Source organism: Eptatretus burgeri, chromosome 4, assembly GCF_056783735.1.
Source record: "Eptatretus burgeri isolate ZD-2024b chromosome 4, Ebu_testis_v1, whole genome shotgun sequence".
NCBI lineage: Eukaryota > Metazoa > Chordata > Myxini > Myxiniformes > Myxinidae > Eptatretus > Eptatretus burgeri.
The window spans coordinates 127,081,106-127,107,045 of NC_140964.1; the positions used below are offsets into that span (position 1 = coordinate 127,081,106).

General features: G+C 45.5%; 1 protein-coding gene across 2 annotated transcripts in view; it reads right to left on the reverse strand.

Annotated features, from left to right (window-relative positions):
• LOC147029063 (tetratricopeptide repeat protein 7B-like) overlaps positions 1–25,940 on the reverse strand; it is a 251,547-nt gene that overhangs the window by 216,487 nt on the left and 9,120 nt on the right. For both annotated transcript variants that reach the window (XM_085879989.1, XM_085879990.1), the window contains exon 3: positions 12,422–12,590. In XM_085879989.1, coding sequence (XP_085736115.1) covers positions 12,422–12,590 — 169 coding nt within the window. The remainder of the gene's footprint in view (positions 1–12,421; positions 12,591–25,940) is intronic.

Here is a 25,940-nt window from a genome sequence, read left to right on the forward strand (position 1 = left end):
ATGAATACGTGAGTGTTATGTATAGTGTACATTTTTTGGGGTAAAGTATAATTTTTAAGTGTAGATGTTGTGTTGCATTCAGATTCTAAAAAGTGATCTTGTTTTTTAATATATGCTGGACTCCAATGGTGTAGAGCATGTAATATATATATATAATATATATATATATATATATATATATATATATATATATCATCCATCCCTTGCGCGCTGCCGTCCCTCCCACCCCCTTGGCGCTCGCCATCCCTCCCACTCACCACACCTCCGTGATCCCTCTGTTGTACTCACCATCCCTCCCACCTCCCTTGCACAATGCTGCTCAAGAGTGTGATCACGGTTTGTGGGATAATGAAGGTTCTATCAAAATATTTGTAAAATAAATTTGGGCTGGGCTAACAAACTAACTTGTAATGTGCATGCAGTGATGCAATATTTTGGAGCATTGCATTTTTGGAGGTGGGGGGGATGGTGGGGGAATGGTGGGGGCATCAACACAGCCATTTGCATTCATTTGTGGATTGTAAACACACCAACACAACTTTTAGAAGAGAAGCCGTTTGTCTTGATATTCTGCCCAATTTCCCAGATTCTGCTCTGATTTCCCAGAGTGGGTTTAGATGGTAAATAAAAGTGTGATGAACTGGAGGATGTGGCCTTATGTGACAGCATAAATGTGCATATGAATTATTCCATGAGGGAGATCATTTATGATGTTCAATGTTTATTTAGCATCAGATCTCAGTGTTGGGAAAGTAAATAAAGTGTACCAATCATAATCTATATGTATACATACTTTACTTGAAGCATTTGACCCCCTAAAAAACGCACGCACGCACGCACGCAGGCACGCACACACGCACGCACACACGCACGCACACACGCACACACACACGCACACGCACACACACACAGTGGAGGAGCTAGAACAGACTGGATCAGGACACAACAGAACAGCAGGAGGGGGAAAAAAACACACAACAGCAGCATTTAGGGACAATTTGAGAGACACCTTGAAGATAAAGGAGTTGGGGAAAGAATAAGGACAAGGTGAGGACATGAGGGGTGGACAACATTAATACAGAAGCAAAATCTCAGGAAGAAAAAAAACTGTAAATTTGGGAGGAAATGTGCTTGGAGGGATGGGGGGGGGTTGGTGGAGGGGAGGGGTTAACAGGGATGAAAAAAATACTGTTGGACCCTGCTATTCGCAGATTCGCTATTTGCGGGCCCCGCGTATTCTCAGTTCATAAAATGCAAGCTGCTTCGACATTCGCGGCCCTGTGCTTCGCATATTCCATGCGGTTTTTAAATATATATATATGTATATATATACATATATATACATATATATACACATATATATATATATATGGATGTATATATTTATATATATATATGGATGTATATATATATGGATGTGTATATATCTCTTCTTCTTCTTTCGGCTGCTCCCGTTAGGGGTCGCCACAGCGGATCATCCATTATGATCCGCATAGTGATTTGGCACATGTTTTACGCCGGATGCCCTTCCTGACGCAACCCTGGTCGCCTCTTACGACACAGGGATATGGTACACCTATTTTAACCGGGGTATACACCGGCCCAGTATACTGGTACTCATTTCGCCGACCTCGGAAGGATGACAGGCTGAGTCAACCCCCTGGTGTATTAATTCAGTGGCTCAACGGGGCTTGAACTCAGGACCTTTTGGATCCCAAGCCGCTGCCCTAACCACTGCGCCAACACCAGGCTCATATATATATATATATATATATATATATATATATATATATATATATATATATATATATGTATATATATATATATATATATATATATATATATATATATATATATATATATATATATATATATGTATATATTTTTTCTCTCCCATTTTTGCAGCCGTTTTCACGGTTTTCCACGGGCGTGTTCACGGTCTCACAGTTTTTCGCGGAGTATTGCCGTTTTTTTCCCCCATGTTTTTTCCCAGGCGTATTCACGATATTTCATGGGATTTATGATTTTCCCTGATGAATCATGATAAACCAGGAACCTATCGCCCCTTTTTCCATTGAAACAATGCCCCACTATTCACGTACTCGACATTTTCCAGGAACATATCCCCCACGAATAACGAACATATCCCCCATATATAGGGGTCCGACGATATCATAGTTTTGGATGGGGGCATGATCTGAGATGGTAGTGAACAGCTGTCTTGAAAATCCGGAGAGAAGAATAAGATTGAAGAGAATGTGTCAATCGATTCCACAGGCAGGAGAAAAGTGGAACGAAAGAGTGGAGGTGAGCAGTGATATTGGGTTGTGGGAGTTTCACCAGAACGGGGTTGGTGGTGGACTGCATGCGCCCTGCAGAAACCTTTAGGGGGAGGCGGGGTGCGGGGGGGGAGGGGAGGCAGGGCACAGAAAAAGAAGAGAATGCAAGACCAGAAAGGAGGCGGTATTAGACAGAGACCACCAACCTGTCTGATGGGAAATATAGGGATGGAGGATGACATGAGAAGGTTGTATATGGCTTGCTTGAAGCCTTGGATGGAAGAATGCAATATTGTTGTGAATTTGGAAACCTATCTCACACAACATACAGGTCCTATAGATCAGTTACATCGGTAAGAATGTGTTTTATAGATAGCTTCCTTTCCCTTGTCCAATGGGTAAATAAACGTTCGTGCGCTGTGAGTTACTTTTGATAGTTAGGATTTCCTTTTTATTTATAACACCATCAGCAAAGACAGCAACGATGACAGCAACGGCTTCCTACAGTTCTGCAGAGAACGACGATAACCCTCAGCTCCCGGATTCTCCGCGCACTCAGTGGGGGAGGGGTCATGCCCCCACCCACCGATTCGCTGGGCAGCACGCCGAGTGGAGGACAGGTTGAGCCACGCTGGAGTGCATAAAAAGGGAATCGGTCCTGGCTGGTAGAGAGCCTGAGGAGCCTGAGGAGCCTACAGAAGCTGGTCTTGGTCGTCGTCTTTGTCCCCCTCCTCACGATTGAGAGCTCGAGCGACGCCAGTCCCCGACAAGGACTACAAGTATTGGGCGCCGTGCCTCTCCCGGCGAATGCGCGAGCTTGAGGGACACCATCCGCCCCGCAAGAACCGCATGGGTCGCTCGCGGGTGCCTGGATTCGGCTCGCCTCCCGCTGGCGCCCGGACCGAGTCATCTTGAAGACCATACGAGGTGGACAGGTCCAAGACAGACCCTGGTCTTCAGCCCGACTGTCCTCCGGGCTGGAGATCTGAATAAAGACCATTCGGTCCGATTCTTTGGGTGTCTGTACGTGTGTGTGTGTCCGTGGGCCCGTCTGCTAAATAGTGAATCGCACAAGTGCTTTTTGCCTGTATATACATGCATTTATTCATATTCGGTTTAACTCTGCCCTTAAGTGCTCCCCTCATCCCCCCCCCCCACCCCTATTGTAAATAAATACCCCGATTGTTCAACGTTTCAGCTCATTCATGTCTATTCCTTCATTGACTTTGCGTGCTGCGTGTTGCAAAATTAGCCAGGCCATTGCAACGGGATATTTGGTACCGACGGATCTCGGCGATCAAACCGCTCGGATCGCACACGGAACGAGTACGCTAAGCAGCTCGTTCCGTACGGGAGCCGTCGAGGGTAAATTTCCCCGGTAGGTTGGACCAAGTGGGTATTTTGGTAAATTGAAATTGGCAATCGACCCTACCCCAGGTGGTCTGTCTATTGGCGAACTTCGGACCAAAAAGGGACCCGTAGTTTTCCGAAGTACGATCCGAATTCCAGGTGATCGGTCGAGCCGACTCTATTGCTCCATCTAGCGGTCGTGTTCGTGGCCGACACCCCGCAACAATATAACTTCTTCCACAAGGAGCTGCACAAACGGAGAAGAGGTAAAAAAAAAACAATAAAAATAAAACAAAGTGTGGAGGTGGGGCAAAAGCCTGGATTTTTGGAATTAAACCAGCATGGAGTTACTGGGAAAATATGTATCCGAGGGGAAGAGAAAGAGAGAAAGAGAGGGGGGAAGAGAAAGAGAGAAAGAGAGAAAGAGAGGGGGGAAGAGAAAGAGAGAAAGAGAGAAAGAGAGGGGGGAAGAGAAAGAGAGAAAGAGAGAAAGAGAGGGGGGAAGAGAAAGAGAGAAAGAGAGAAAGAGAGAGGGGGAAGAGAAAGAGAGAAAGAGAGAAAGAGAGGGGGGAAGAGAAAGAGAGAAAGAGAGAAAGAGAGGGGGGAAGAGAAAGAGAGAAAGAGAGAAAGAGAGGGGGAAGAGAAAGAGAGAAAGAGAGAAAGAGAGGGGGAAGAGAAAGAGAGAAAGAGAGAAAGAGAGGGGGAAGAGAAAGAGAGAAAGAGAGAAAGAGAGGGGGGAAGAGAAAGAGAGAAAGAGAGAAAGAGAGGGGGAAGAGAAAGAGAGAAAGAGAGAAAGAGAGGGGGGAAGAGAAAGAGAGAAAGAGAGAGAAAGAGAGGGGGAAGAGAAAGAGAGAAAGAGAGAAAGAGAGGGGGGAAGAGAAAGAGAGAAAGAGAGAAAGAGAGGGGGAAGAGAAAGAGAGAAAGAGAGAAAGAGAGGGGGAAGAGAAAGAGAGAAAGAGAAAGAGAGGGAAAGAGAAAGAGAGAAAGAGAAAGAGAGGGAAAGAGAAAGAGAGGGAAAGAGAAAGAGAGGGAAAGAGAAAGAGAGGGAAAGAGAAAGAGAGGGGGGAAGAGAAAGAGAGGGGGGGAAGAGAAAGAGAGAAAGAGAGAAAGAGAGGGGGAAGAGAAAGAGAGAAAGAGAGAAAGAGAGGGGGAAGAGAAAGAGAGAAAGAGAGAAAGAGAGAAAGAGAGAAAGAGAGAAAGAGAGGGGGGAAGAGAAAGAGAGAAAGAGAGAAAGAGAGAAAGAGAGAAAGAGAGGGGGGAAGAGAAAGAGAGAAAGAGAGAAAGAGAGGGGGGAAGAGAAAGAGAGGGAAAGAGAAAGAGAGGGAAAGAGAAAGAGAGGGAAAGAGAAAGAGAGGGGGGAAGAGAAAGAGAGGGGGGAAGAGAAAGAGAGGGGGAAAGAGAAAGAGAGGGAAAGAGAAAGAGAGGGAGGGAAGAGAAAGAGAGGGAGGGAAGAGAAAGAGAGGGAGGGAAGAGGAAGAGAGGGAGGGAAGAGAAAGAGAGGGAGGGAAGAGAAAGAGAGGGAAAGAGAAAGAGAGGGGGAAGAGAAAGAGAGGGGGGAAGAGAAAGAGAGGGGGGAAGAGAAAGAGAGGGGGGAAGAGAAAGAGAGGGGGGAAGAGAAAGAGAGGGGGGAAGAGAAAGAGAGGGGGGAAGAGAAAGAGAGGGGGGGAAGAGAAAGAGAGGGGGAAGAGAAAGAGAGGGGGGAAGAGAAAGAGAGGGGGAAGAGAAAGAGAGGGGGGAAGAGAAAGAGAGGGGGGAAGAGAAAGAGAGGGGGGAAGAGAAAGAGAGGGGGGGAAGAGAAAGAGAGGGGGGAAGAGAAAGAGAGGGGGGAAGAGAAAGAGAGGGGGGGAAGAGAAAGAGAGGGGGGAAGAGAAAGAGAGGGGGGGAAGAGAAAGAGAGGGGGGAAGAGAAAGAGAGGGGGGGAAGAGAAAGAGAGGGGGGAAGAGAAAGAGAGGGGGGAAGAGAAAGAGAGGGGGGAAGAGAAAGAGAGGGGGAAGAGAAAGAGAGGGGGGGAAGAGAAAGAGAGGGGGAAGAGAAAGAGAGGGGGGAAGAGAAAGAGAGGGGGGAAGAGAAAGAGAGGGGGGAAGAGAAAGAGAGGGGGGAAGAGAAAGAGAGGGGGGGAAGAGAAAGAGAGGGGGGAAGAGAAAGAGAGGGGGGAAGAGAAAGAGAGGGGGGAAGAGAAAGAGAGGGGGGAAGAGAAAGAGAGGGGGGAAGAGAAAGAGAGGGGGAAGAGAAAGAGAGGGGGGAAGAGAAAGAGAGGGGGGAAGAGAAAGAGAGGGGGGAAGAGAAAGAGAGGGGGAAGAGAAAGAGAGGGGGAAGAGAAAGAGAGGGGGGAAGAGAAAGAGAGGGGGGAAGAGAAAGAGAGGGGGGAAGAGAAAGAGAGGGGGAAGAGAAAGAGAGGGGGAAGAGAAAGAGAGGGGGAAGAGAAAGAGAGGGGGGAAGAGAAAGAGAGGGGGGAAGAGAAAGAGAGGGGGGAAGAGAAAGAGAGGGGGAAGAGAAAGAGAGGGGGGGGAAGAGAAAGAGAGGGGGGAAGAGAAAGAGAGGGGGGGAAGAGAAAGAGAGGGGGGAAGAGAAAGAGAGGGGGGAAGAGAAAGAGAGGGGGGGAAGAGAAAGAGAGGGGGAAGAGAAAGAGAGGGGGGAAGAGAAAGAGAGGGGGGAAGAGAAAGAGAGGGGGGAAGAGAAAGAGAGGGGGAAGAGAAAGAGAGGGGGAAGAGAAAGAGAGGGGGAAGAGAAAGAGAGGGGGAAGAGAAAGAGAGGGGGGAAGAGAAAGAGAGGGGGGAAGAGAAAGAGAGGGGGGAAGAGAAAGAGAGGGGGGGAAGAGAAAGAGAGGGGGGAAGAGAAAGAGAGGGGGGAAGAGAAAGAGAGGGGGGAAGAGAAAGAGAGGGGGGAAGAGAAAGAGAGGGGGGAAGAGAAAGAGAGGGGGGGAAGAGAAAGAGAGGGGGGAAGAGAAAGAGAGGGGGGAAGAGAAAGAGAGGGGGGAAGAGAAAGAGAGGGGGAAGAGAAAGAGAGGGGGGGAAGAGAAAGAGAGGGGGAAGAGAAAGAGAGGGGGGAAGAGAAAGAGAGGGGGGAAGAGAAAGAGAGGGGGAAGAGAAAGAGAGGGGGGAAGAGAAAGAGAGGGGGGAAGAGAAAGAGAGGGGGGAAGAGAAAGAGAGGGGGAAGAGAAAGAGAGGGGGGGAAGAGAAAGAGAGGGGGGAAGAGAAAGAGAGGGGGGGAAGAGAAAGAGAGGGGGGAAGAGAAAGAGAGGGGGGAAGAGAAAGAGAGGGGGGAAGAGAAAGAGAGGGGGGGAAGAGAAAGAGAGGGGGGAAGAGAAAGAGAGGGGGGAAGAGAAAGAGAGGGGGAAGAGAAAGAGAGGGGGGAAGAGAAAGAGAGGGGGAAGAGAAAGAGAGGGGGGAAGAGAAAGAGAGGGGGGAAGAGAAAGAGAGGGGGGAAGAGAAAGAGAGGGGGGGAAGAGAAAGAGAGGGGGGAAGAGAAAGAGAGGGGGGGAAGAGAAAGAGAGGGGGGAAGAGAAAGAGAGGGGGGAAGAGAAAGAGAGGGGGGAAGAGAAAGAGAGGGGGGAAGAGAAAGAGAGGGGGGGAAGAGAAAGAGAGGGGGGGAAGAGAAAGAGAGGGGGGGAAGAGAAAGAGAGGGGGGAAGAGAAAGAGAGGGGGGAAGAGAAAGAGAGGGGGGAAGAGAAAGAGAGGGGGGAAGAGAAAGAGAGGGGGGAAGAGAAAGAGAGGGGGAAGAGAAAGAGAGGGGGGAAGAGAAAGAGAGGGGGGAAGAGAAAGAGAGGGGGGGAAGAGAAAGAGAGGGGGGAAGAGAAAGAGAGGGGGGAAGAGAAAGAGAGGGGGGAAGAGAAAGAGAGGGGGGAAGAGAAAGAGAGGGGGGGAAGAGAAAGAGAGGGGGGAAGAGAAAGAGAGGGGGGAAGAGAAAGAGAGGGGGAAGAGAAAGAGAGGGGGGGAAGAGAAAGAGAGGGGGGAAGAGAAAGAGAGGGGGGAAGAGAAAGAGAGGGGGGAAGAGAAAGAGAGGGGGGAAGAGAAAGAGAGGGGGGAAGAGAAAGAGAGGGGGGAAGAGAAAGAGAGGGGGGAAGAGAAAGAGAGGGGGAAGAGAAAGAGAGGGGGGAAGAGAAAGAGAGGGGGGAAGAGAAAGAGAGGGGGAAGAGAAAGAGAGGGGGAAGAGAAAGAGAGGGGGGAAGAGAAAGAGAAAGAGAGGGGGAAGAGAAAGAGAGGGGGGAAGAGAAAGAGAGGGGGAAGAGAGAGAGAGAGAGGGGGGAAGAGAAAGAGAGGGGGAAGAGAAAGAGAGGGGGAAGAGAAAGAGAGGGGGGAAGAGAAAGAGAGGGGGAAGAGAAAGAGAGGGGGGAAGAGAAAGAGAGGGGGGGAAGAGAAAGAGAGGGGGGAAGAGAAAGAGAGGGGGGAAGAGAAAGAGAGGGGGGAAGAGAAAGAGAGGGGGAAGAGAAAGAGAGGGGGGGAAGAGAAAGAGAGGGGGGGAAGAGAAAGAGAGGGGGGAAGAGAAAGAGAGGGGGGAAGAGAAAGAGAGGGGGAAGAGAAAGAGAGGGGGGAAGAGAAAGAGAGGGGGGGAAGAGAAAGAGAGGGGGGAAGAGAAAGAGAGGGGGGAAGAGAAAGAGAGGGGGAAGAGAAAGAGAGGGGGGAAGAGAAAGAGAGGGGGAAGAGAAAGAGAGGGGGAAGAGAAAGAGAGGGGGGAAGAGAAAGAGAGGGGGGAAGAGAAAGAGAGGGGGGAAGAGAAAGAGAGGGGGGAAGAGAAAGAGAGGGGGAAGAGAAAGAGAGGGGGGAAGAGAAAGAGAGGGGGAAGAGAAAGAGAGGGGGGAAGAGAAAGAGAGGGGGGAAGAGAAAGAGAGGGGGGGAAGAGAAAGAGAGGGGGAAGAGAAAGAGAGGGGGGAAGAGAAAGAGAGGGGGGAAGAGAAAGAGAGGGGGGAAGAGAAAGAGAGGGGGAAGAGAAAGAGAGGGGGAAGAGAAAGAGAGGGGGAAGAGAAAGAGAGGGGGGAAGAGAAAGAGAGGGGGAAGAGAAAGAGAGGGGGAAGAGAAAGAGAGGGGGAAGAGAAAGAGAGGGAAGAGAAAGAGAAAGAGAGGGGGAAGAGAAAGAGAGGGGGGAAGAGAAAGAGAGGGGGAGAAAGAGAAAGAGAGAAAGAGAGAAAGAGAGAAAGAGAAGAGAAAGAGAGGGGGAAGAGAAAGAGAGGTGGGAAGAGAAAGAGAGGGGGGAAGAGAAAGAGAGGGGGAAGAGAAAGAGAGAGAAGAGAGAAAGAGAGAGAGAAAGAGAGAAAGAGAGAAAGAGAGAAAGAGAGAAAGAGAGAAAGAGAGAAAGAGAGAAAGAGAGAAAGAGAGAAAGAGAGAAAGAGAGAAAGAGAGAAAGAGAGAAAGAGAGAAAGAGAGAAAGAGAGAAAGAGAGAAAGAGAGAAAGAGAGAAAGAGAGAAAGAGAGAAAGAGAGAAAGAGAGAAAGAGAGAAAGAGAGAAAGAGAGAAAGAGAGAAAGAGAGAAAGAGAGAAAGAGAGAAAGAGAGAAAGAGAGAAAGAGAGAAAGAGAGAAAGAGAGAAAGAGAGAAAGAGAGAAAGAAAGAAAGAGAGAAAGAGAGAGAGAGAAAAAAAGAGAAAGAGAGAAAGAGAGAAAGAGAGAAAGAGAGAAAGAGAGAAAGAGAGAAAGAGAGAAAGAGAGAAAGAGAGAAAGAGAGAAAGAGAGAAAGAGAGAAAGAGAGAAAGAGAGAAAGAGAGAAAGAGAGAAAGAGAGAAAGAGAGAAAGAGAGAAAGAGAGAAAGAGAGAAAGAGAGAAAGAGAGAAAGAGAGAAAGAGAGAAAGAGAGAAAGAGAGAAAGAGAGAAAGAGAGAGAGAGAGAGAGAGAGAGAGAGAGAGAGAGAGAGAGAGAGAGAGAGAGAGAGAGAGAGAGAAAGAGAGAGAGAGAGAGACTGAAACTGAGAGAGCTAATACAAATGGATCTAGAATGAGAGCCAGTAAGAGTGGTTGCCCCATTAGAAGTCATGGCTAATGCTGAGACCTAGAATTTTAAGTGATTAAGCCTCTTCCAGTGGCTGACCTTGGAAACATTCAGCCAAGTTAATTTGACAATCCTTCTGGAGTGAGAGCATGGGATTATGATATCTGCCAGGATTGAAAGACATTTTCTATTCAACAGACCTGCATCTAAAAAATAAAGATGTCAAAAAAATCCAAAGCACTAGAGATGTCATTCATCGAGAGGAGGAACAAGACTGCTGTGGGAATTTCCAGCCTACACTGGAAGAAGAGAGGGATGGTTCTATCGATAGTAAAGCATCAATTGTGTGAGTGAAGGAAGTCATAGTGCCAGGTATGAAGACAGCCATTTATGTCACAGACAGCCATCGTGGCAAAAAGAGCACGATCGCAGACGATATCCAAAGTCCAATAAATATCCAGTGAGACAATTCTGACCTCTTCTTTGAGGTTTGGAGCCTCCAACCATCACTGAGAGAGAAGCGGAATCATGTGGTACACAAATCATTAAAAAGGCGATTTGTGTCGTACAGTATTCAAATATACAATTCAAATTAAATAAAATAGACTTTAAAGGTCGGAGAGAGAAAAAGAAAATATGGAAGATTACCGCTGGAGATGTTGTGTCTTTTACGCCACCTTATTTCACACGTTACAAGTGTTCTTCACACCTGTCGTCTGTATCCTTTATGACGTCTTTAAAAACAGCTTGGTTTCCTGCTTCGAATAATTTTCAATTCTATTTGACTGCCAGACAGGCAGACAGAGTAAAATAATTATCTCACTCCTCTCTGTACATGCGCGATCGGGGCAAATTCAAAACTGAAGTACAACTAAACTGCAGTATATTTTTGAGATTAGTGTTCAAAATATAACATTCAATCGAAATCAAATTGTTCCCCGATCATAAACTGACATTTGTAGACTGACGGATGGAAGGACAGACAGTAAACCAATTGCTGCACCCCACTTTTTGCTTTGCATGCGTAGGATAATAAAATAATGGTTTATGCAAAAACATTTATACAGTATTTTAAAAACTCACATATTTGAAAACAAAAAAGCTACATTCGTACAAATAAAAAAAAGTTTTTAAAACTAAAAACAAAACTAAAATATGTGAAACAAGAAAAAGAGCGATCAGAGATTGCAAACCCTCGCCAGGACTTCTTTTGAGTAGTGTATTTTTATACGTTTAAGGGTAAATCCAATATGGCTGTCAAACCTTGTGATATATGACGTCATATATGTAACCCTTTTGTTCCTCATGGATAGGCGGTCATATGTGTAAAGTTTCGCCTCGATCTTTTCAGCGAAGATGGTTTTTTGAAGGTTAAAAAAAACAAAAAAAAACAATACGGCTGCTGAAGCACATGACCGAAGACATCATCAAAAATTTTTGTGGACCATTTTATCCCGAGATAAACCTCCAAATTTTTTTTTTACTGATCAGATGTAGCATTCTACATATGCAATGACGTCATAACGAGGGCACCGATGACGTCATAAAAATACCACACTCATTCCCCATGAGTACTTGCTTGATGCCACTTGAACACCCATGGGTTGGGGAATATTTGTGTGAAGTTTCCCTCGATTTGTACAGCCGTTCTGGAGAAGAGATTTATGGGTTTTAAGGTAAATCCAATATGGCTGCCAAACTATGTGACCTACGACGTCATATATGTGACCCTTTTGTTCCTTATGGATAGGCAGTCATACGTGCAAAGTTTTGCCTCAATCTGTTCAGCCACTTCAGAGAAAAGATTTTTGAAGGTTTATTATTATTTTTTTAAACAATATGGCTGCCGAATCACGTGACCAATGATATGGAAATTTTTTTTCTGTGGACCATTTTATCCCTAAATAACCCCAAAAAAATTTCATACCGATCGGGTGTGGCATTCTACATTTGCAATGATGACATCATAACGAGGGCACCTATGACATTAAAAAATAACTCATTCCACATGAGGAGTACTTGCTATGTGCCAAGTTTCAATTGTTTTCCTTGGTGCAGTTTCAGAGATACAGAGGTCCAAAGTTTTTCTGTTTTCCAAGATGGCTGCCACACCACATGATCTACGACATCATAATTATCATGAAAACATTCTGCATGAGTAGTCGCACCAATGGTGAAAATTTCATCTCAATCCGACAAGCAGTTGTGGAGAAAAACATGAAAGTTCTGTGCAGACAAACAAACGGACCCGAACGCAATACCCTCTCCGAATCCTTCGGCGAGGGTAACGAAGTGAAGTCGATTGTGCGTCATCACAAATCCCCATGCTGCCCACCGAAAGCAAAGTTGAAAGATGGTAAAAAGTTCTACCAGGAATGACCGAATATCAAATCCCCCCCCCCCCCGTTTTGACCCCTATGAGCAGAAGTTCCCATGACCTGGGGTATGAACAGGGGGCCAAATCACCCCAAAAAGTCATCACACATCTCATGCGTTCCCCCAATGGTGTTTGCATGTACAAAGTTCCATGTAAACATGTTTTAAAATGTGTCCCGTAATAGCATTTTATGGGAACACCTTTTGATCCTGCCCCGGGTGGTGGGACCAAAAATGATACTGCTCTTGCACCTTCCTGCCATGTGGTAATCACAACCACTTAATTTGGTGAATTTCTGCACAACCGTTTCAGGGGAGACAGAGTGATAGACAGACAGATAGAGCCGATTACATCATCACCGTGTTATTTTCCTCAGAAAAAAGGGGGGGGGGGAATAATGGCATCTGAAACAGAACAATGTCTACAAAAACACTTTGAAGTCACGTGACAAGAACGGAGAATTTTGTTTTGTTTTTTTTGAAACATGAAAATAGCTCACCTTTAATCGCATGAGCCTCAGCCAACATGCGGATTTTGTAAGTGGGGGCGCTGACAAGATTTATTTCATCCAGATGAGCATGTGTGTACATGCTTAATGCATTCTTTGCAGAGCCTTCCAAGTAATGCAACTTTGCCATAATCAGCATGGCCTCTTGCACAACTTCTTCCTTTTATTTCAGCAATGGAGAGATAATGTTGAGGAAGATAGGGAAAAAACACACATCAAGACCACAAGCAACTGAGAAGTATTGATGCAAAAATCAGAAAGCAGGAGTCATGTCTTGTACATAATAAAACAAGGAAGCAATAACAAAACAAAACTGTGTATTCAGCTGGAAACTTGTGTTTGCAACACGAGTGCATCAACAAAGTTCCATTTTCTTTTGCAAACTTGGACAATGTACATGGGAGCTTATGCCTTGGTGGTTATCTGTATGTCCATCAGCCTGTCTGGTTACTTTATAAACCTCTGAAACCACTGGTGGGTTTGTACAATACTTGGCAGAAATCTTCCTAAAGTTTAAGCCATCCTCTTAACGTGCATTTTAAGTGGATCATTGTGGAGTGAAAATGAAATGAAGCAATCTTTTTGACTTTTATTTCATTATTTTGTGCAGATATTTGGAGCTTGTGGAAGAGGTACTGGTACACTGAATGGATCAGGATGCAACAGGACAAAACTAACAGGGGAGAGAGACAGAGATAGAGACAGAGACAGAGTTGAAGGCCAAGATAGAGGGAGACTTTGGATAAACAATGGGTGTAGAGAGGAATGGGGGTCAGGAAAAGATGCATGGGGTTGACAAGATGGATACAAAAGGAAACTCTCAGGAGCAGGAGGGAAAACTGGAAATGTGGAAGGAGGGATTGGTTAACGAGGGTAAAAAAAAAGATCATTGTTTTGGATTGAGGATGATCTGAGATGGTGGTGAGCAGATTTTACTCAAATACTAAGCAATAAACCAATGTCATTGTTTGGCTTGTCAAATGCTAAATGTCACATTTTAATCTCAAATAAGGGTCATAAATCACATTAACACATTGATTTTTGCTTCATAGTATCAGCCACATTTATTGCCATGTGATACCCATGCAGTCATGTATCTTGCACACAAAGAAAATTCAGTATTTGATGGTTTGCATTTCATTTCTTGCACTTCGATGCTTTACAGAATAAGCATGACATTTCAACCAGAATTTGAGATCAACTTCCCTTCTGGATCCCACTGAATTGGTGTCAATCCCGTCATAAAATTATTCTGTCAAAGGCATCTCATTGCCAGGTCAAAACGTCAAAATCACCTGAAGAAGTGACCTCATTTTGGATGACAAAACCCCGGTGAGCGACAGGTCAATCGGGCCTATTATTATTGTGGTTTGGCAAGGGATAATTTCTGAATCCCTTTTACACTTTCATAATCTGATATTTATCGAACAAGTCTGGACCCATCATTTTCCAGCATTTCAGTTTTGTCACCGAAGGATGAAGGGAATTCAAAAAGTTATATTCATGAACAAGATACTCACAATGGTCAAAGAAATGGAGGTTTTTGATTTTCATTCAGTATAGCAACAAAGAAAATAATGTATTTTTACAAAAATTGTAAAAATTGTAAAAAATTTACAAAAATTGAAAAAAAGACAACAACAAAAAAAAAAAATTCAACAAAACTCAGTGCTCCATTCACACAAAGAGTATCTGGACATTATTCCAATTTCAAACAAAGAAAAATGTGATTTTGAAAGGCATTGTGCTCAATAGCAACGACGCTGCAGTTTGGGAGTGTGTGTATGTATGTATGTATGTATGTATGTATGTATGTATGCATATATATATATATATATATATATATATATATATATATATATATATATATATACATACATATATATATATATATATATATATATATATATATATATATATACATATACATATATATATATATATATATATATATATATATATATATATATATACATATACATATATACATATATACATATACACACACAGTAGACTAGGTGTAAGTCGGCAGTGTGTAACTCGTCACTTCGCCTAAGTCGGCAGCGTCAAAAAGTCCCGAATTTATCTCATGTTAAATCCCTTTGAATAAAGGGTCATCCCTCTGTAAGTCGTCATTTCTAAGTCGTCACTTCGTCTAAGTCATCAGATGTTGTCCATTCCCACGTAATGGAAACTCAAGTAAATTACCACTCCTAACTCGTCACACGGAACTGCTGCCTCATGAGAAGCCCTATATCATGGAATCGTGATGCTCGCTCATTGGTGTACACCGCCAGTGATAGGCTATTTATAACTGCGTACACACGTTGATCGCACTGCAGGCAGGACAATGGCGACTAAGCGTAAGCTTACAACTAAAACCTACCAAGAAAAATACGACATTATCCAGTTTTGCGAGGCAAATCCACTGATGAAGAAAACAGACATAGCTGAGAAGTTGGACATCAAACGGCAGACATTGAACGATATCTTGAAGAATAAGGGCAAGATATTTGCACAAGTGGAGAAGATCGTGAGGCCGGTGGGAAATGTGAAATGTGTGTCCTTTGAAGATGTCGATGACACGCTCATCATCTGGTTTCGGCAAATGTCGACTCAGCCAAATATTCGGTTTTGGCCGATTCGGCCAAATATTCGGCCGATACTGTCTTTCGGTGGAGGATTGCCCAGCCAACATCATGGAATACAATGACCGGTTTGAATCCTTTCTCATGCACCAGATGCCCAAGAGTTTGAGGCAGTCAAACATAACGGATTACTTCACGAAGAAGTAAAGGATCGATCGAGCTTAGTGTTGAAGTCCGATCATGGTTTTATATTGGCTTGTTTTGTACATTACCGCACTCACTTACACATAGGCATTGAGTGGTAATCATCACCACGATGACTGTGTCATGTAATTTGTCACCATACCATCACCGATGGTATACGAGTTGCCTTACAGAGTTGTTCATTATCTTTACTTTTGATAAACTGATTCATGAATTCCATCTTTGCTTGATCACTTTCCAACTCACTAACTCACCCCCACCTATGCCCCGAGGATTGTGTTTTCCTTTTGGTACAATAGCCGGCTCTCACACATGTGTCCAGGCCACGCGCGACTTCATCCTTCACCCCACAGTCATCATGAATGTTCGCATACATGTAAGTCATCACATTTCTAAGTCGTCACTTTTTTCTCGGTCCCGATGGTGACGACTTACGCCTAGTCTACTGTATGTGTATATGTATGTATATATATATATATATATATATATATATATATATATATATATATATATATATATATATATATCTTCTCCTTCTTCTTTCGGCTGCTCCCGTTAGGGGTCGCCACAGCGGATCATCCGTATGATGCGCATAGTGATTTGGCACATGTTTTACGCCGGATGCCCTTCCTGACGCAACCCTGGTCGCCTCTTACGACACAGGGATATGGTACACCTATTTTAACCGGGGTATACACCGGCCCAGTATAGTGGTACTCATTTTGCCGACCTCAGAAGGATGACAGGCTGAGTCAACCCCCTGGTGTATTAATTCAGTGGCCCAACGGGGCTTGAACTCAGGACCTTTTGGATCCCAAGCCACTGCGCCAACACCAGGCTCATATATATATATATATATATATATATATATATATATATATATATATATATATATATATATATATATATATATATATATATATATATATATATATATATATATATATATATATATGTATGTATATATATATATATATATATAGTTACGAAATCTGGACCGCCCGGTGTGCGATCGGCCACGTAACTCAAATCGCGACCGCGTTGCCGACCGGATCGGACAATTCAGTCGTGACCCTCCGTGGAACTACCGCCAGGAGCTATTGGCACGATTGTGGGTCTTTTGACGACACCACAATCGTGCCAATCGGCCACCCGCGCAGGATAGGGTTGTTCGCCCAACTCGACCTACCTAAGTACCTGCGTGGGTAGTTAATCGGGCGATCGTACCTTGCCGCTGGCCGGCCGAGGACACGAACCGCTTAAACGGTCCGTTCCATGCTTCAGTGATAACCGAGCGGTGTTATCGCCGGCCCCGACTGACGTCATTATTTACTGGGTGCTTACACCCTTCTACCAATTCCTTCCGTGATGCAAGATGGAACTTTCAAACAAAGGAAAGGACGCAACGAAACGGGAAACAATTTGACAAGCACTTTTATTTCACACACACACACACAAGGCAAGCACGTATTCACAGCCATACAGTAAGAATGCACATATAACAGTCAAAGCAATGAAAACAATGTAGAGCTACAACCGAATAAAGCAATGTACAAGCACTTATTCAGGTTTACTTAAAAGACTGGCAACACACACATTTATACAAAAAGCAAATAAAAGCCACCCTCATAGGCAAGGGGGCAGACAGGTCCGTGGACCAAATGTACGTGGGACCTGGGTGAGCGGCCAGGTCCACGAGACCGAAGGGGTCTTACCCGCGCCCTCGTGGCGCGATGGCGGGCTCGCCGCAATGTAAGCGTAACATGCCTGACTCCGTGCCCCTGGTGTGGTTGGTGAGCTCCTTTAGGCGTGCGTTGCGCAGGCACGTGTTGGTCGGTCGACACCACGGTTGGGGTGGGGAACGGACGGGGTTACCGGCGCTATCTCAGCGCGGATGGAGGGAATTGTTGATGCTCGGGGTGGAGAGAGGGGAATGGCGGACGCTCCGTCCCGCTAGCGGGGCCTTGGGAAAGCATCGACTCCGGCGAACTCTCGCCCCTGAGCCCTCTTCCGCGTCCCTGCTTCACTCCGCGACTCGTCCCTCGACCTCAACTCCGAGCTCCGTCGCCTTCGCCGTCCGATCCCCGCAAACACATGACTCAGACTCCACGACCTCCGTCTTCACTCGACCAGCCAGCCCAACACACGCGAGTCGCCTTGTGCTCGCGTCTTTATAGACCGGGGGAGGAGCGTGTATGTAAATTCGAGGATCAAAACGCGCTTGGAGGCGGGGCCACCCCACCCGATGTTCAGCCATTGGTTGGGCAAAAAGAGGCGTGAGCCTTTCTTGATCCGAATTTCCTCCGAAAAGGAATCCACATGCATTGCGCTTGGGGGCGGGGCCACACCGCCCGACGCTCGCCCATTGGATGGAGAAAAAGGGGTCGTGAGCCTCCCCTGATCCGATTTCCTCTCCCGTAAAGGCATCCATTTGTACTCGCGGCTTTACGCGTTCGGCAACAATCACCGAACGGGCCCTGGACAGCACGACGCTCGGTGCCAACAGGTGGCGTGGCAGATGGTTGTGGAAGGAGAAAGGCGAAGGTGGTGGAGGGTTTGCTGTGGTGGTTTGGTTGTTTGGGGGCGTTGTTTGAGAATGGCGGTGAAGCGATGTTTGCGGGATGAAGTTGTGGAGGTAAAGAGGCGAAGGTGGCGGTGTTTGAGTTGTTGGGAGATTATTGGTCCAAAATAACAATAGAGAAAGAAAAATGGCTAACTCAAAGCGTCGCAGCCCGGATGAATCACACATATTCCCTCGAAACAACGGGTGTGGACTAACTACACATGAGTTAATCGATATATCTAACCTGAGGACCTTCCTGGTGTATTGCAAATTTCCACAGCCATAACAATATATATATATATATATATATATATATATATATATATATATATATATATATATATATATATATATATATATCGACAAAAATGGTGGCATTTTTAACATCCTACCACTCCATTATCAAACAAGGTTACATCCCATACCTCAGGAGGAATTTCCTCCTCCCCATAGATGGTAACCTATTGGGATTGTGCTATTAATCTTTCAAATGCTGAATGTCAAGAATATGGATTCCAATGAAAGAAGCTCCAAAGACAGGCAGAATGGACTGGGAAAGTGCATTATCTGCGGACATGATGGTGGTTTAAAATGCTCGGACAGATTTGATGGCAAAGGACTTGATTCCAAGCAAACAGCACACACCATTTTTAAAGTCTTTGGTATGACTCGGCCAGAGCTTTATCTGCTGACCTCCCAGACTTGGAGCGGACGCTCTCACTATCCACTGAGTCTGGTCAATTGCAGTAAAAAGAAAAATATTTTCCCGATTTTCATTTCGATGAAAGAAGCTCCTAAGACGGACAGAATGTACTGGGAAAAGTCCAATATATGTGTAATTGATGGAGATTTAAAATGCCCAGACAGATTTATTGAAAAAGGATTGAATTCCGATGAAGAGTTTCTGCAAAACGCTGGGTGATCTGTGCAGGGTGATCACTTTCTGCAAAATCACTTCCTGTCGAGTTTATTGTTGCTGAACTGGGCAGCGTGAATACACTATTGCGACGACGTTTAAAATGGCACAAATCATGCCAACTCATGTTTGCAAACTCCAAGTTGGAAAGGAGAGATCGACATGGAAAGCAGCGAAAAAGTGATGGTTGCGAACAGAGTGAGAGGAAATCTAAAGCCGCTGTCACACCTTTACGATTTAGCCAGCGTATGCCGATTAATGAAAAATTTGTCTTAAAAGCTGGCACACGTCGAATACGTTATGGGTACGTTTTGTATACGTTAAGAGCACGCTGAAAAACACTGCCATAAGTCGTAGTACGCTGGCTTTAAACGTTGTACTTTGGTTTATCCTCAAAGTTTTGCATGCTTGAAATTTTACGACGTATGCTGGCGTATGACTCACATGTTCCGCTACGCTGGCCATAAGTTGTAGGCACGTTATGCGATCGTTGACACACGTCACTTGTAAGTTACTCATAATTCGAAACACGTCGAGGTAATGTTTAGCGTACCCGAAACTTATTTCTAACCTACGAGTAGCGTTTTGTAAGTACGCTACACGAACGTTGTTCACACTTCGCAACACGTTACTTGAAAGTTCCTCATACGTCGAAACACGTCAAAGTAATGTTTAGGGTACCCGTGACTTATTTATAACCTATGAGTAACGTGCTTGGGAATTATTTGTAAAGCATGTCTTATGCACAAATATGTATGTAGACGTATTTGACGTCTTCAGGACGACCACAGAACTTAATGAACGTGTTTCTAACTTACAGATACCGTATAATGGCGTATTGGCAGCGATTAGGGGAATTGGTATATAAAAAGGGGTTTCGCAGGAGGAACCCGTCTGTTTTTTTTAGACTTCGTGGTGAGTACATGTCCATGTCATTCCGTGAGATGGAGGATACGGCAACGCTGAGACGACAATACCTACCTGTCTTCGAACATCAACATGATCTCATCGAGTTGACACTGCACCAGTTGCGTGCCAATAGAGCCGGGAGAAGAAGACGTGAACGGAGGAGAAGGAACTGGGTCAGACCATGGATCGAGAGGCGACGCCATTACAGCATATATGACCAGCTCATGGTGGAACTCCGGAACAAGGACCATGCATCCTTCATCAACTTCCTGTGAATGCCCCAGCGATGTTCGATGAGCTGCTCGCCAGAGTGGGTCCAAGGATAACCAAGCATTATTATTAAATCATTTCAATAGTCCAGTGGAAGCGATTTAACTCGTTCAATGGAAACGATTTCAATTGCCGAGCACCAGCGTCCAAAAACAATAGTCGAGTGACAGCCATTTATTAAAAGTGAAGTTGCAGCCTATGAATAGAAAACCTCACGTAATCGTCGACGATACGCTGCCACGCTATGCATACATTAGAGCGGTTAGACTATCGTTGGGCATAGGTTGTGGACGCCTAAAACACGCTAATCAATCGTTGGTATAACTTATGTATAAGTTATCGAAGCGTTCTGTGTTCATTACGAGTACATTATGCATTTGTCCTAGTCGTTTTGAATACTTTTAAAACTAAAACAAAAAAATAGTTCATCGTGGGAATGAGAAAAAAAATTAGCCGAAAAGAACATCGAACAAAGGTGCAAAGTAGTCTCCTATTTGTGGACGCAACGAGGATCCATCATCACCCACACCCTCCCCATCACGCTCACCTACTACTACTGACATGGACATACTACTACTACCAATACTACGACTACTACTACTACTACAACTGACACGCTCACCTACTACTGATAGTACTGACATCTACTCAATATGGAGTCTGGAACACTGACGGGTTCCTCTTGTGAAGCCCATTTGTATATACCAATTCCCCAAAATGCTGCCAATACGCCATTATACGGTAGATGTAAGTTAGAAACACGTTCAGTAAGTTCTGTGGTCGTCCGGAAGACGTCAATCAAATTCGTCTACAAACGGCAATGTGCGTTTGAGATATGTTACACATAGGTTTAAAGCACGCTACTCATAGGTTCAAAGCACGTTACTCATAGGTTAAAAATTAAGTTTAGGGTATGCTAAACATTACCTCGACGTGTTTCGACTTATGAGTAACTTACAAGTAATGTGTGTCCGACGTGTGTCAACAATCGCGGAGCGTGCAGAGAACTTATGCCAGCGTATGCGGAACTTGTGAGCCATACGTCGAGTACGTCATAAAATTTTCAGCATGCTTGAAATTTCACGACGTACTAGACGTACCACGGAATATGACAGCGTACTTCCTCATTTTTCAGCGTGCTCCTAACGTATACACAACTTACCCATACCGTATTCGACGTGTGCCAGCGTTTTACACACATTTTTCATAGGTCGGCATACGCTGGCTAAATCGTCAAGGTGTGACTGCGATGTTGACACTTCCAATTTTCAGGCGGTTATGATTTAAATCGGCGTGCGGCAGGTTTTTAACAGGCTACGCCACGACTTCGTCGGTGATACGTGCAACGCGCTATGCCTAAGTTAAACTATCGTTGGGCATAGGTTGTGAACGCCGACAACAGGCTAAGCATTCGTTGGTACAAGTTATCTATAACACAACGAAACGTTCTGTGCCCATTACTAATATGTTATGCATACGACCAACACGTTATGAATACGACGAAAACTTTAAAAAAAAAAACCTCAAAGCTTTAGCGTACGCCAATATTTTACATACATTTTTATACGTTGCCATTGCTGGCTAAGACGTCAAGGTGTGACAGCGCCTTAAATGGCAATTTCGAAAGATTTATCACAGATTGCATTTTGTAGAAAAACTCAGGGCACATTGGTACATTGCACTCAGGGCACATTGGTACATTGCACTCAGGGCACAAAAACTCAGGGCTCAGGGCACACAGACCTGTTGGCATTAATTGCAGATGACTTGGTAGGGGAGAGAGAGAGAGGGAGGGAGGGAGGGAGGGAGAGAGGAACATCCAGTAATGATGAGACAATTGTGCAATCTCGTGCATTTGCTGAGCTGGTTTCTTGTATCGAAAACAACATTGAAAAGGGATCCTCCATTTTCAAGCTCTCTGGGATACATGCATTGTATGAGCAGCGCCTCTCCGCTCTTGGTCTCGGAAAGACAATCAACAAATCAAGGCTCAAGAGTCATCTTGTTGCACACTTTGCCGCTGATGGTCAGGAGCAGTCTGATCAAAAGAACTCTCTCCTTGTGTTCAATGATGGGCTTCAACAAGATTTAAAGTTGGCTGTCGCATCACGTGACTTTGATGAATAAGCACTGTCCATGGACCGTGTCGTGAAAACAGTGACAGAGGTGTTTTGTCAGGATTTCTTTGAATCATCTGGCTCTTTTCCTGCAGCATGCTAGGAGAGTTTATTACCAACAAGCCTGAAACCATGAGTATCTATGCTTCTCCACAGCAGCAACATCAAAGATCAGAGTTCTGCAACTTCCAAGCCTGCCTTACAATCTGCCAATTGATAGTCTTCAATTCCAAGCAAGATACTCCAACAGCCTGAAAGTCAAACCATACAAAGGACTGTGAACCTTCACTTCCTCTATCATTGGCCTGAATGTGAACACTCTCACCCGAAACAAGAAAGTGTTAACACAGCTGCACAAACTAAACAAAACTGTCAGTTACGAATGCACTTTGGAATTATAAATAATTTCCTCCCCACTTCCCCAATTTGGCCTCCATAGCCAGTCACTGACAGGGCATCCTCCGTCATACAAAGTCCTTCCTTGGGACACCTGAACTCATATCCACCTTCAAGGCCTTCATCTACAGCTTGATGGAGTACTGCTTTCCCCCTCTGGGCTGGCTCCCCTGCCTCACACCTTGCTCAGCTTGCTCACCGTGGAAACCACGGCCTTCAAGATAATCGGAATCTCCTGTGATGAAGCTGAGACTATGGGCCTATCACTTTCCCATCGCAGACAGGTCGATGGTCCGTCTTCTATCGCCTCCATTCTGGTCTTGCACCCTCTCCTCTTTAAGTGCACCCCACCCCTCAGGATTCTGCAGGGTGCACGTGGTCCATCATCAACCTCTTCTGGTGAACCTCCAAAAATGTGGAATCACTGCTCACCACCTCTCATTTGTTCCGCTTTTTCACAACATGTGAAATACACTTCCACATTCTCTTCAATTTCATTCTTCCCTCCAGGTCTTCAAGACAGCTGTTCATCACCATCTCAGATCACCCCCATCCAAAACCATGATATTTTCTACACCCATCAACACCCCACCTCCAAGCCACCCTTCTTCCAAATTTTCAGTTTTTCATTCCTGAGCGAGTGCTTTTGTATCCATCTTGTCCACCCCATGCATCCTTCTCTTCCACACTTTGCTCCCCACTTCCCTTATTTGTCCAAGTCTCCCTCTATTTAACCTTCAACACTGCTGTTGCCACCCCCCCCCCCAAGCCACCCCTTTCTACTGTTCCTTTTCCTCTGGTACATCCTGATCCATTCAGTATCCTCACTCTTCCACGAGCCTTGACCTTGTAGACCAAAGTAAGAAAAACTAGAAAGCATCTGAAAATGGAATGCCCATCCGCTTTGTACTCCAACTTCTTCTTCTTCCGTATACTAAACGGTACCTTTGACCTTTTGATAAAATTATTAATTTGTCTTCTCCATATTGTCATTATAAAGCTTTGTTGAAAATTTTATGACAAAAGCTCAAATGGTAAAAATATATATATATATATATTGTTGTGGTTGACCAAATTCGCAAACCACCATTCAGGTCCCTTAGGTGAGATATCTCGGTAAGTATATGTGTAGTTAGGCCCAAACCAGTTGTCTAGAGGGAATGAATGTCATTCAGACGGGCTGCGACTCTTCAGGATAGCCGTTTTTCTTTTACTATCTTTATTTTGGACCAGCCGCCATTACTACCACCACCAACCACGTCTCAACAGCTTCACAACAACAACCACAACGCCGCTTCACAACAACAACCACCAACCACAACGCCGCTTCACCACAACCGCCACGACCTTTACCGTCACAACTCGCCACCATCGCATCACCGTCATCTCGCGCCACTCGTGGGCACCGATGCTGGACTCGTGCGGGGCGCGCACCGAGCAGCGTGTTCAAAAACATCACGGACTTTCCGCAGAAAAACGGATCAAAAACGACTCACGCCCACTTTTATTCCGTCCAATCGGTGAGCGAGGGGCGATTTGGCCCCGCCTCCAGGGCGTTGGAGGGCGGTCGCTATATGCAAATTCATGGATCAAAAAGCATTCACGCCCACTTTTCCTCGGGCCAATGGGGAGCCAGCAAGAGAGGTGAAGGGTCGGAGGCAGAGGGTCAAGGGTAAAAGAGCGAAGCCACGGGGCTTATAAAAACGACTGCGTTCGTCAGTCGAGTTGAGTTCAGTTGGAAGTTGAGAGTGGAGTGTGCGGAGTTCAAGAGAGTCGTCGGTGGAGCTGGAAAGAAGTGGTACTAGTCAGAGTGAAGAGGACGGAGCTGTGGAGAGGTGACGGCGGCGAAAGGCGGACGAGGGGGGTGCTCGCGTCGGTGCCGGGAGCTGCACGGAGAGAGGCCAGCAACGCGACCGAGGTGGAGGAGGAGACGCTCGCCGCGGGACCCGAGACAGGGTTATATCCTCCTTTCCCCGAGCATCAGCAACCCCCTCCTGTTTCCCCCCGCGCTGAGATAGTGCGACAAAGGGGACCCCCTTCCCACCCCCTACCAGACACTGTCCGCGAGGCCCGCGGAGTTGAGGCACCACCGCCGCTCCGCGTCTCATCATCAGACGGGTAGGCCCGACACGGTCTCGGCCCCAGGCCCGCCTACCCCCCTCATCCTGGAGGGTGGTTCTCTTTTCTTTTGCTTTTGGAATATGTGTTGTCGGCGCCATCTGTGAAGTAAAATTGTATAAGTGTTGCCGTGTGCCCGGTAGTCGGATAGATCTGCATTGTTGCATTTGCTTTTTGTGTAATATTGCATTGTCTTCTTTTTACATGTGCTTTTGGTGGAATTGTATATGTGTGCTTTCCGTTCATCGCGAAATAAATGTGCTTATTGTTGAACTGTTTTCCCGCTTCGCTTCGTCATTTCTTTCATTGAATCCCCATCTTGCTTCACGTAAAGGGTTGGTCGTGGGCTAAGACGCCCAATAATTAATCGAACCGTCGAGGCCGACGAATAACACCGCTCGGTTATCCCGATAGTACGGAACGGGTCGCTTCAGTGGCCCGTGTCCGAAGTCGACCTGCGGCGAGGTGCGATCGCCCGGTCTACCCTCCGTGTGGGTACTTAGGTCGGTCGAATTTGGCGAGCAACCCTATCCCACGCGGGGGCCGATTGGCACGATCGCGGTGAGACCGAAAGGTCCACCCGTGACTGGTTCCCGGCGTTAGTCCGAGAGGGTCACGACTGGATTGTCCGTCCGGTGGGCGACGTGCCGCGATTCGAGTTACGTGGCCGTTAGCGGGCGCGAATCCGCAACAATATATATATATATATATATATATATATATATATATATATATATATATATATATATATATATATATATATATATATATATATATATATATATATATATATATATATATATATATATGGTGTGCACGCACGCACTTGCAAGACCCACTGCGTGGGTGACTGGGGAAAAAAAATAAGAAGACTGGTTGACTACATCTGCGTGTCAACGCTTTGAAGATGAAAACTCAGTATGTCATGTTCTCTTTTGATGCAAGAAGGTATTTTCAGTTTGAGTACTCTTGAAAATATTGACCACAACCTGTCTTCGACTACTGCCCAGGGATCCTTCCACTGCCAGTTTCTCACTGCCACCAACCATGGGAAAAGCAGGCCATCTATCACTGTTTCCACTGACAACAGAATACCACCCCTTCCAAACAGCTACTGCACAGAACTGGCCATGGCTTGCAATATTAAAGCTGTAAATATGCCAGAAGTTGACAAGAAGTTGACATAACGTCAATAAAACAGGCGAGGAAAGAAGAAACGGGATGGGTTCAACAGAACATTCAACTACATTCACGGGAGACACTACCAAAGGGTGAAATTGTCACATGGGCTACTTATCAAGCATCTAATAAGCCACAGCCAACAGATCTGATTGGTGCAAGTGCCCTCATCTCTCTCTTTCTTGAGAAAATTGCAACGATCCAAATGGTCAGGCATGGAATGACCATAAGAAAGAACGCAACAGAAAAG